This window comes from Pseudophryne corroboree, chromosome 5 (genome assembly GCF_028390025.1).
Source record: "Pseudophryne corroboree isolate aPseCor3 chromosome 5, aPseCor3.hap2, whole genome shotgun sequence".
NCBI classification, from domain to species: Eukaryota; Metazoa; Chordata; class Amphibia; order Anura; family Myobatrachidae; genus Pseudophryne; species Pseudophryne corroboree.
The window spans coordinates 719,778,318-719,790,832 of record NC_086448.1 but is presented as its reverse complement, the minus strand read 5'-3'; the positions used below and the strand labels follow the sequence as shown (position 1 = coordinate 719,790,832).

Below are 12,515 nucleotides of genomic sequence, written 5' to 3'. Positions count from 1 at the left end.
GGATTGGCTTCCCTAGGTGGGAGTCATCTTGGTTCGAGCCTTCAGTCCACACCCCTTTCACACATACATCTAAAACCTGGGTTGTGAAAGGAAGCTACCGCGATGAAGTCCAGGACCGGGATGAGAACTGGGAATTTGCTGGCTTGATAGACCTGGCAGTTTTCTGGGATGTATGCATGAAAAGAGTATAATTGAGGTGCTGCTGCTTTTTTAGAACATGGGGGAACACTTGCATTCTATGTGCAGATCACTGAACACTCATTGGGCTACCACTATCTCTATAATCTGCTAAAGTCTGTCCCATCTTCAACATACATGCGCAGTGGCGACCTGCTGCCTATCCGACAGCTTCCACTGCTTGGGAGACGGGACAGACCTAGTCGGAGAGGTTGAGGATCCGCCGCAATGCCGGAATAGTGTAACTGTGGTGGATAAGAGTTTTGTTTTTATCAAATAAATTAATATTAGCATAAGGCTCTACAGTAAAAGATAGACAATAGGTTCACCCCTAATGGTCGACAGTGTCAAAAGGTCGACATAGAAAAGGTAAACAGTACAAAGGATTGACATGCCAATGGTCGACACAAGGTGGTTTTTTTTTTTTTAAATCATTTTGAATGTTTCTCCAAATTAGTGGAAACGTATCCTTCCAAATCCGTTCCAAATTAGTGGAAACGTATCTCGCCACGCTTCGGGCAATGTACTTCGCTCCGCTATTGATGCGCATGGCACGGGTTACTATTCCTAATTGTCCACATGGATGGTAAATTATGAAAAAGTACCTTTTTCCCCCTGTTGACCTTATGCATGTTGACCATTTGGGGTTGACCTATTACTGTGCATCTTACTACTGTAGATCTATTAACCGGATACCCTCTGCGATTGGCTGGCCACTTCAGCTACACTGTGTGCAAGAAGAAATACTGTGTAATAAGATGCTGCATTACATACACACTTCCTGAAGGAATGAAGTCATGGTATTAATAGTTATTTATATTGTGGATGTACAGTTAAGGGTAACATTATTCAGGCTGCTCACCCAGTAACTGAAATGTAAGATATATGTATAGTACATGTGTCTTCACCAGCAGTAGCTATAGCTATAAGGGCCCTAGATACTTTCTTCTGATCTTCAACTTTCTTCTGATCTTCAACCCATTTAATTGAATCATTATTTAGCAACTGAAGTTGAGGCATATTTTATGCATTTGATTTTCTGACCTATTATTAGTTTAATCTCAAAATTGAGTATGGTTATTGTCTTGTGTAATAGCACAGGGCACAAGTCTAGATTACACAATGTGACTACCATTGGGGCATTACAGTATCCTTGACTAGTGGCTTGCATTACGAACACAACGACATCCCAATCTGTGTACTGGCGTTCCAGATGTAGAAGGTAACGCTGCTGGTTTTATTTTGGCAGGAGTTAAGATGTATTTGGTGGGTGATCCCTATGCCTTTTACCCCTGCCCATCCCAAACTCGGCTCACATTGTCTCCCACTCTTCAGAAGGTTTCAAATCCTGATCTATAAACAGGGAGTTATTTTTCAATATGTTACAGCTTGTAAGCTATTGAAGTTAGTGTTTGCAGTTAGGGGTTTACCATATGAGAAACATTGGGGGTTATTCAGCGTTGTTAGCAAACCAAAAAAGTTAGCAATTGGGCAAAACCATGTGCTCTGCAGGTGGGGCAGATATAACATGTGCAGAGATAGATTAGATTTGGGTGTGGTGTGTTCAAACTGAAATCTTAATTGCAGTGTAAAAATAAAGCAGTCAGTATTTACCCTGCACCGAAACAACAAATCTAACTCTCTGCACATGTTACATCTTCCCCACCTGCAGTGCATCATGGTTTTGCCCAATTGCCCAATTTTTTGGTTTGCTAACAACTCTGAATAAACCCCATTGTACGGTAACTTATGGAACTGAGGACTTTATTGATACATATGTACTGTGTGGAGCAGATAAAAACATGATACTAGAGTATCCAGTCCTGAACAATTTTTAAAGGGCAGTTGCTACCTGCCAAACAGGGGTGGGGGTATGTTTCATGCTAAAGAGGGCAGCTGGAGAAGTCTTCTTCCAGCTATAATTTATTTTATACATTCTATAAAATGTATAGCTGATTGGTTGCTATAGGAGACATTTGCTCTTTAAAAGGTTTGCTACATCTTTCCCATAGTCATATCAGCACCTGACAATATGCTATGACACCTATGACCTATCCAAGCACGTGATGTAGCCACACTGATGGACAGGTGCAGTTAAAGGGGTCTCCCATTGCCCACTAGCCACTACCTCCACTGTTCCCAGGGGAGACACGGCCGGGGTGCAACTGTCGGTATCTTGACAGCCGGCATCCTGGCTGTCGGTAAATAGTATGTATTCCATTCCCAGTACCTCCTTATACAACTCAACATGACAATCATTAAGAAAGTGGACTAGAAAAGGCAAGGCAAATTTACTTGTCACCCAAAGGGGCTGGTGTCAGAACTGCGGATCAGCAGAATTAGAGATGACATTAGGTCCAGGATCATGCCTTTAAATATATGCTGTATAGCATTTAAACCAGGCATGTCCAAACTGCGGCCCTCCAGCTGTTGTGAAACTACATATCCCAGCATGCCCTGACACAGTTTTGCTGTCAGAGAATGTTAAAGCTGTGTCAGGGCATGCTGGGATGTGTAGTTTCTCAACAGCTGGAGGGCCGCAGTTTGGACATGCCTGATTTAAACATATTTAGGATGTTTAGGTTTTGTGTTTGTAAATGGCCTTCTCTGTATAAATTATCACTCATTTATGTAACCTGACTGAGTCAACATTAAACAGAGATATTAAACAAAAATGAAAGTTCACTAAAAGAGGAACTGGAACTCCAGTCACATGTTCCTCTTCCTTCTTACAGGGCGAAGCAGCTGCTCCTTGCTATAGGGTCTTACATTTGTTTGATATGGTTAGTGTTATCCTTCTGTTGCTGCTTGGATTTGGGACTGTGGGAGCGATTCCAAAGTATATCCTCTGTGACACTCCACAGCTGAATGTGTTTTATATACTATGCGGTAAGTAACAATACACATTCTATAGGTTGTTTAAGATGACTCTTTAGCATACTCCAGCTTCCTGCATCATTTCTATTTAATTACAGAGTAACTCCAGGTAATAATTTGGCTGCGTAACTACTTGGTATAAAATACTCGTACCACTAGGTGACTAAACAGTTTCTCTTTAATTCCATTGCCTTTTAGGAACAACATGGTATCCCCTGGGCAAGTGCTAAACTTCATTCTAAATAACTTCATATATGGAAACAGTTATAAAAATCTTTATTATGATGTCTTGACTATTAGTCTATTGTGACAAAATAATTACTATTATGGTATTTTTTATGTTGTGTTTAAAATTCTTCAACCTATGTACTGGAAACACTTTAGGTCAGGACTTCCCAAACTCGTTCCTCAACGTGCCCTAATAGTCTAGGATTTAAGGATATCCATGCTTGTGCACAGATTCTATAATCAAACTGACTGAGGTTCTAATTAAGGGCCTGATTCAGAGACAGACGCAAAGCCGATGTTCCATGCTACTGAGCGATTATCAGCAGATTGCGCATGTGCTGCGTTTGCATTGCACACGTATCAAGGTGCTGCTGCTGCTGCGTTGCCACCGCTCACAATGAGGATTCCATCGCAAAGTGATTGACAGGAAGTGACCTTTTGAGAGTGTTAACTGGGAGTGGTAAAAACACAGGCGTGTCATAGGCGTTTTCGTGGCCATGTATCTGATGTCAGCTGTAAGCTTGAATGTACAAAAACATGGTGCCTGCGTGACTACTGTCCGGTCCAGTCTGTGTTACCATAAGGCTTCCCTTAAGCCTGATGTTCCGTGTTCTGGCGTATAGGCTGTGTATGTGTAGCTCCGGTGGGCGTCTCTTTTCATTTCTGAGCCGCAGCTTCACTTGCTGGTATCTGGTGTTAGGGTGCTTTCTCTAACGTCCTAAGTGGATGCTGGGGACTCCGTAAGGACCATGGGGAATAGCGGCTCCGCAGGAGACTGGGCACATCTAAAAGAAAGCTTTAGGACTATCTGGTGTGCACTGGCTCCTCCCCCTATGACCCTCCTCCAAGCCTCAGTTAGATCTCTGTGCCCGAACGAGAAGGGTGCACACTAGGGGCTCTCCTGAGCTTCTTAGTGAAAGTTTTAGTTTAAATCTAAAATCTTTGAACACTTACATACAGAGGTTCAAATTCAAGATTGAGTCACTCAGAGCAGTGATTGCGAACCTGGAAGAAGGGGACTACATGATGTCTCGGGACATCAAGGATGCTTACCTTCATGTCAAAATTTACCCTTCTCACCAAGGGTACCTCAGGTTTATGGTACAGAACTGTCACTATCAGTTCAGACGCTGCCGTATGGATGGTCCACGGCACCCCGGGTCTTTACCAAGGTAATGGCCGAAATGATGATATTCCTTCAAAGGAAGGGAATTTTAGTTATCCCTTACTTGGACAATTCCCTGATAAGGGTAAGATCCAGGGAACAGTTGGAGGTCGGTGTAGCACTATCTCAGGTAGTGTTGCTGCAGCACGGTTGGATTCTCAATATTCCAAAATCGCAGCTGGTTCCGACGACTTGTCTTCTGTTCCTAGGGATGATCCTGGACACAGTCCAGAAAAAGGTGTTTCTCCCGGAGGAGAAAGCCAGGGAGTTATCCGAGCTAGTCAGGAACCTCCTAAAACCGAGCCAAGTCTCAGTGCATCAATGCATAAGGGTTCTGGGTAAAATGGTGGCTTCCTACGAAGCAATCCCATTCGGCAGATTCCACGCAAGAACTTTCCAGTGGGACCTGCTGGACAAATGGTCCGGGTCGCATCTTCAGATGCATCAGCGGATAACCCTGTCATCAAGGACAAGGGTGTCCCTCCTGTGGTGGTTGCAGAGTGCTCATCTTCTAGAGGGCCGCAGATTCGGCATTCAGGACTGGGTCCTGGTAACCACGGATGCCAGGAGCAGTCACACAGGGAAGGAATATCCAGGACTTATGGTCAAGCCTGGAGACATCACTTCACATAAATATCCTGAAGTTAAGGGACATTTACAATGCTCTAAGCTTAGCAAGACCTCTGCTTCAAGGTCAGCCGGTGTTGATCCAGTCGGACAATATCACGGCAGTCACCCACGTAAACAGACAGGGTGGCACAAGAAGCAGGAGGGCAATGGCAGAAGCTGCAAGGATTCTTCGCTGGGCGGAAAATCATGTGATAGCACTGTCAGCAGTATTCATTCCGGGAGTGGACAACTGGGAAGCAGACTTCCTCAGCACGACCTCCACTCGGGAGAGTGGGGACTTCACCCAGAAGTCTTCCACATGATTATAAACCGTTGGGAAAAACTCGACAGGTATTGCGCCAGGTCCAGGGACCCTCAGGCAATAGCTGTAGACGCTCTGGTAACACCGTGGGTGTACCAGTCAGGGTATGTGTTCCCTCCTCTGCCTCTCATACCCAAGGTACTGAGATTGATAAGATGGAGAGGAGTAAGCACTATATTCGTGGTTCCGGATTGGCCAAGAAGGATTTGGTAACCGGAACTTCAAGAGATGCTCACGGAGGATCCGTGGCCTCTACCTCTAAGAAGGGACCTGCTCCAGCAAGGACCCTGTCTGTTCCAAGGCTTACCGCAGCTGCGTTTGACGGCAGGGCGGTTCAATGCCGGATCCTGAAGGAAAAAAGGCATTCCGGATGAAGTCATCCCTATCCTGATCAAAGCCAGGAAGGATGTAACCGCAAAAACATTATCACCGCAATTGGCGAAAATATGTTGCGGGGTGCGAGGCCAGTAAGGCCCGACGGTGGAAATTCAACTGGGTCGATTCCTACATTTCCTGCAAACAGGAGTTTCTATGGGCCTGAAATTGGGGTCCATTAAGGTTCAAATTTCGGCCCTGTCAATTTTCTTCCAAAAAGAACTAGCTTCAGTCCCTGAAGTTCAGACGTTTGTAAAAGGGGTACTGCATATACAGCCTCCTTTTGTGCCTCCAGTGGCACTTTGGGATCTCAATGAAGTTTTGGGTTCCAAAAGTCACATTGGTTTGAACCACTTAAATCTGTGGAGTTAAAATATCTCACATGGAAAGTGGTCATGCTGTTGGCCCTGGCCTGGGCCAGGCGCGTGTCAGAATTGGCGGCTTTATCCTGAAAAAGCCCTTATCTGATGTTCCATTCGGACAGGGCGGAATTGAGGACTCGTCCTCAGTTTCTCCCTAAGGTGGTTTCAGCGTTTCACCTGAACCAACCTATTTGTGGTGCCTGCGGCTACTAGGGACTTGGAGGACTCCAAGTTGCTAGACGTTGTCAGGGCCCTGAAAATATATGTTTCCAGGAGGGCTGGAGTCAGGAAATCTGACTCGCTGTTTATCCTGTATGCACCCAACAAGCTGGGTGCTCCTGCTTCTAAGCAGACTATTGCTCGTTGGATTTGTAGTACAATTCAGCTTGCACATTCTGTGGCAGGCCTGCCACAGCCAAAAAATCTGTAAATGCCCACTCCACAAGGAAGGTGGGCTCATCTTGGGTGGCTGCCCGAGGGGTCTCGGCTTTACAACTTTGCCGAGCAGCTACTTGGTCAGGAGCAAATGCGTTTGTAAAATTATACAAAATTGATATCCTGGCTGAGGAGGACCTGGAGTTCTCTCATTTGGTGCTGCAGAGTCATCCGCACTCTCCCGCCCGTTTGGGAGCTTTGGTATAATCCCCATGGTCCTTACGGAGTCCCCAGCATCCACTTAGGACGTTAGAGAAAATAAGAATTTACTTACCGATAATTCTATTTCTCATAGTCCGTAGTGGATGCTGGGCGCCCATCCCAAGTGCGGATTGTCTGCAATACTTGTACATAGTTATTGTTACAAAAATCGGGTTATTATTGTTGTGAGCCATCTTTCAGAGGCTCCTCTGTTATCATGCTGTTAACTGGGTTCAGATCACAAGTTATACGGTGTGATTGGTGTGGCTGGTATGAGTCTTACCCGGGATTCAAAATCCTTCCTTATTGTGTACGCTCGTCCGGGCACAGTATCCTAACTGAGGCTTGGAGGAGGGTCATAGGGGGAGGAGCCAGTGCACACCAGATAGTCCTAAAGCTTTCTTTTAGATGTGCCCAGTCTCCTGCGGAGCCGCTATTCCCCATGGTCCTTACGGAGTCCCCAGCATCCACTACGGACTATGAGAAATAGAATTATCGGTAAGTAAATTCTTATTTTTAGGATGGAGTTTGGGGATTACTGCTATACAGTATGTTATAATAGCATGTTGTCTCTAGCAGTACACGGCCCCTCTGTTCACTTACTTTCCCCTACACACAGCCGCCCTCTTCACTACATCTCAATGTACACAGCCCCCATATCAATGACTTTGCAAAATACACAGCTGCTCTTTCCACTCTTTTCCCCCAATACACAGTAGCTCTCTACTAGCTTTCCAAAGTACATTGACCCCTTTATTTATTTATTTATTTCTTCATTTATTTATTAACAGTGTTTATGTAGCACAGCAAATTCTGTTGCGCTTTACAACTGGACACAATGATAAAACAAAACTGGGTAATAACATAGGGCCTAATTCAGACCTGATCGTAGATGTGCTAAATTTAGCACAGCTACAATAAGTCACACAGACATGCAGGGGGACGCCCAGCACAGGGTTAGTCCGCCCCGCATGTCAGGCCCGACCCCCCCCCCCCCCGCACAAGTACAAAAGCAACGCACATCGGCGATGCTTTTATACTTTAGGAGTAGCTCCCAGACAGCACAGCTCCTGCGCGCTGACAGGAGCTACTCGTCGCTGTGAGGGTCGCAGTGGCTGCGTGTGATGTCATGCAGCCACCGCGGCTCGCCCCCCCGCACGGTCCGGGCATGCCTGCGTTGCCCGGACTGCACCCCCTAAATGGCGGGCAAATGCCGCTCTCCCGCCCAGCGACCGACTCTGCCTGTCAATCACCATTTACAGACGTAGGAAGTTGACTGTAACTTAGGATACTACTCAAAACATACACATTAATAGAGTAAATCACCCATGTGTAGAAAAATCTCGCCCATACCAACATATTACTTAAAGTCCTCTAAAATACAGTGACATATGTTACAAAAAAATTTATTAAAAAATGTAGCATCAAGATTTTGAAAATGTGTTCAGGACATAAGCATATCTGAAATGCTGGCGCACTATTCTTGCCCTAACGGCATGACCACGCTGGGCCTCCGTACCTCTGCGGTATGTCCGCCCAACCCCTGGCTCCTCATCTTCTCTGGGCAATTCCTCTGATCGAGGAAGCTCTAGCCGACTCCTCACAGCAATATTGTGGAGGATGGCACACAGGACCACAATTTTACTTACCATTTCCAGCGAATACATGATATAGCCACCAGTGTGGTGGAGCACACGGAAACGTCCCTTCAGGACCCCAATGGTGCGCTCCACCAGCTGCCTAGTGGCAGTAAGCGCGGAATTAAATTCGGACTGCGGCCCTGGCCTGGGTGTGGTGTAAGGAGTCATGAGCCAGGGGGTGCAAGGATAGCCACAATCTCCTGTAAGAACACAATACCATCATAAGTGTACAGATTTAACAACATCACAAAAAAATTATAAAAAACAAAACAAACAAAATACTAACCCAATAGCCACATGTCTTGGCCTTCCATCATTCTTAATCTTTGCCAGATCCCTTATTGCCGAATGACATGGGCATCATGGGCACTCCCGGGGTATTTTGCATTCAGGGACAGGATCTGGAGGGATGGGCCACAAACAACCATCACATTCAGCGAGTGGAACAGTTTCCTGTTCCTATAGATTTCCTCATTATGTTTTGGTGCCACAAGTGGAACATGTGTCCCATCCACAACCCCAATAACGTGTGGGAAGCGACTACCCCCTTCCTGGAATTGCCGCTTCACCATAGCCAGGGTACCAGCATCCAATGGTATTAATATGAACTGCTATGCTCGCTTTAAGAATGCATCTAGGACGCGATGCAGGACCATTGAAAACTTGCCCTGAGACATACCTACCAGCACGCCAACGACGTACTGGTAGGATCCCGTGGCACAAAAATGTAACACAGCAAGGAATTGTGTCAGTGCTGGTATTACTGTAGGATACTGAATAGATTGATCTAGATCACTCTCTATTATGGAGAGAGTTTCTAGGATGATATGAGGAGGCAGCCTGTAGCGCCGCACAACCTCATCATCTGGCATACCAAAAAGGGTGACACGGGTATGGAAAATAGAAGGCTTTGCACGCCTCTGTTGCCTTCGAGGATGAAGGTCAGGTTGGGGTTGGATGGCTTCGGAGGCAAGATATGTGGCAATCAGCATCTTTAAAATGACCACAAAAAAAAAAATCAATACAACATCCAATGTGTTCACAAGATTTAAACATACACATATTTGCCTCCTCCACTAAGTAAACTTACTTCCGGCATGTACTCCATATCTAAATGTCGGAGAGCAGGAGGCAAGAAAAAATACAATTAGGCTGATAGAGAAAACACTACATAGTTACAAATACAGCAAACACTGTAAAACCAAACTTTGCTGTCTTATACTTACCTTAAACATAAATGCAACATACAAAAAAAAGATGCATGCGTAAGTTTAAGAAGACATACAAGTCAAAAGGCAAACACCCAAAGCACAGCAAGCAACATGACCATACTTACCAGCAATTAGCAGAAAAAAGGCAAACAAACTCAAAATAAGCCGCACTTGGCAAAAGGAAAAATCTAATTTCTCTGACGTCCTAAGTGGATGCTGGGGACTCCGTCAGGACCATGGGGAATAGCGGCTCCGCAGGAGACCGGGCACAAAAATAAAGCTTTAGGATCAGGTGGTGTGCACTGGCTCCTCCCCCTATGACCCTCCTCCAAGCCTCAGTTAGGTTTTTGTGCCCGTCCGAGCAGGGTGAAATCTAGGTGGCTCTCTTAAGGAGCTGCTTAGAAAAAGTTTTTAGGTTTTTTATGTTCAGTGAGTCCTGCTGGCAACAGGCTCACTGCATCGAGGGACTTAGGGGAGAGAAGTTCAACTCACCTGCGTGCAGGATGGATTGGCTTCTTAGGCTACTGGACACCATTAGCTCCAGAGGGAGTCGGAACACAGGTCTCACCCTGGGGTTCGTCCCGGAGCCGCGCCGCCGACCCCCCTTGCAGATGCTGAAGATTGAAGGTCCAGAAACCGGCGGCAGAAGGCTTTTCAGTCTTCATGAAGGTAGCGCACAGCACTGCAGCTGTGCGCCATTGTTGTCACACACTTCACACCATAGGTCACGGAGGGTGCAGGGCGCTGCTGGGGGCGCCCTGGGCAGCAATGTATAATACCTTTTATGGCTAAAAAATACATCACATATAGCCCTTGAGGCTATATGGATGTATTAAACCCATGCCAGATATCTCAAACTCCGGGAGAAAAGCCCGCCGGAATAGGGGGCGGGGCTTATTCTCCTCAGCACACAGCGCCATTTTCCTGCTCAGCTCCGCTGTGAGGAAGGCTCCCAGGACTCTCCCCTGCACTGCACTACAGAAACAGGGTAAAACAGAGAGGGGGGGCACTTTTTTTGGCGATATTTTATATATTTAAGCTGCTATAAGGATACAACACTTATATAAGGTTGTTCCCATATATATTATAGCGCTTGGGTGTGTGCTGGCAAACTCTCCCTCTGTCTCCCCAAAGGGCTAGTGGGGTCCTGTCTTCGATAAGAGCATTCCCTGTGTGTCTGCTGTGTGTCGGTACGTGTGTGTCGACATGTATGAGGACGATGTTGGTGTGGAGGCAGAGCAATTGCCGATAATGGTGATGTCACCCCCCAGGGAGTCGACACCGGAATGGATGGCTTTGTTTATGGAATTACGTGATAATGTCAGCACATTACAAAAATCAGTTGACGACATGAGACGGCCGGAAAACCAGTTGGTACCTGCCCAGGCGTCTCAGACACCGTCAGGGGCTGTAAAACGCCCTTTACCTCAGTCGGTCGACACAGACCCAGACACGGACACTGAATCTAGTGTCGACGGTGAAGAAACAAACGTATTTTCAAGTAGGGCCACACGTTATATGATCACGGCAATGAAGGAGGCTTTGCATATCTCTGATACTGCAAGTACCACAAAAAGGGGTATTATGTGGGGGGTGAAAAAACTACCTGTAGTTTTTCCTGAATCAGAGGAATTGAATGATGTATGTGATGAAGCGTGGGTTAACCCAGTTAGAAAAGTGCTAATTTCAAAAAAGTTATTGGCATTATACCCTTTCCCGCCAGAGGTTAGGGCGCGCTGGGAAACACCCCCTAGGGTGGATAAGGCGCTCACACGCTTATCAAAACAAGTGGCGTTACCGTCTCCTGATACGGCCGCCCTCAAGGATCCAGCTGATAGGAGGCTGGAAACTACCCTAAAAAGTATATACACACATACTGGTGTTATACTGCGACCAGCCATCGCCTCAGCCTGGATGTGCAGTGCTGGGGTGGTCTGGTCGGATTCCCTGACTGAAAATATTGATACCCTGGATAGGGACAGTATTTTATTGACTATAGAGCAATTAAAGGATGCTTTTCTTTATATGCGAGATGCTCAGAGGGATATTTGCACTCTGGCATCGAGAGTAAATGCGATGTCCATATCTGCCAGAAGAAGTTTATGGACGCGACAGTGGTCAGGTGATGCGGATTCTAAACAACATATGGAAGTATTGCCGTATAAAGGGGAGGAATTATTTGGCGTCGGTCTATCGGATCTGGTGGCCACGGCAACTGCCGGAAAATCCACCTTTTTACCTCAGACCCCCTCCCAACAGAAAAAGACACCGTCTTTTCAGCCGCAGTCCTTTCGGTCCTATAAGAACAAGCGGGCAAAAGGACAGTCATATCTGCCCCGGGGCAGAGGAAGGGGTAAGAGAGGACAGCAAGCAGCCCCTGCCCAGGAACAGAAGCCCTCCCAGGGTTCTGCAAAGCCCTCAGCATGACGCTGGGGCTTTACAAGCGGACTCAGGAGCGGTGGGGGGTCGACTCAAGAATTTCAGCGCACAGTGGGCTTGCTCACAGGTGGACCCCTGGATCCTGCAGGTAGTATCTCAGGGTTACAGGTTGGAATTCGAGAAGTTTCCCCCTCGCCGGTTCCTAAAGTCTGCTTTGCCAACGTCTCCCTCAGACAGGGCGACGGTATTGGAAGCCATTCACAAGCTGTTTTCTCAGCAGGTGATAGTCAAGGTACCCCTCCTACAACAAGGAAAAGGGTATTACTCCACGCTATTTGTGGTACCAAAGCCGGACGGCTCGGTAAGACCTATTCTAAATCTGAAATCTTTGAACCTGTACATACAGAAATTCAAATTCAAGATGGAGTCACTCAGAGCAGTGATAGCGAATCTGGAAGAAGGGGACTTTATGGTGTCCCTGGACATAAAGGATGCTTACCTGCATGTCCCAATTTGCCCTTCACATCAAGGGTA

The 12,515-nt window shown here is 46.4% G+C and overlaps 1 protein-coding gene across 2 annotated transcripts in view; it reads left to right on the top strand.

The window, feature by feature from the left end:
* The first annotated feature begins 2,913 nt into the window (after positions 1 to 2,913).
* LY96 (lymphocyte antigen 96) overlaps positions 2,914 to 12,515 on the top strand; it is a 77,233-nt gene continuing 67,631 nt past the window's right edge. For both annotated transcript variants that reach the window (XM_063925032.1, XM_063925031.1), the window contains exon 1: positions 2,914 to 3,066. In XM_063925032.1, coding sequence (XP_063781102.1) covers positions 2,958 to 3,066 — 109 coding nt within the window. In that variant the 5' untranslated portion in view covers positions 2,914 to 2,957. The remainder of the gene's footprint in view (positions 3,067 to 12,515) is intronic.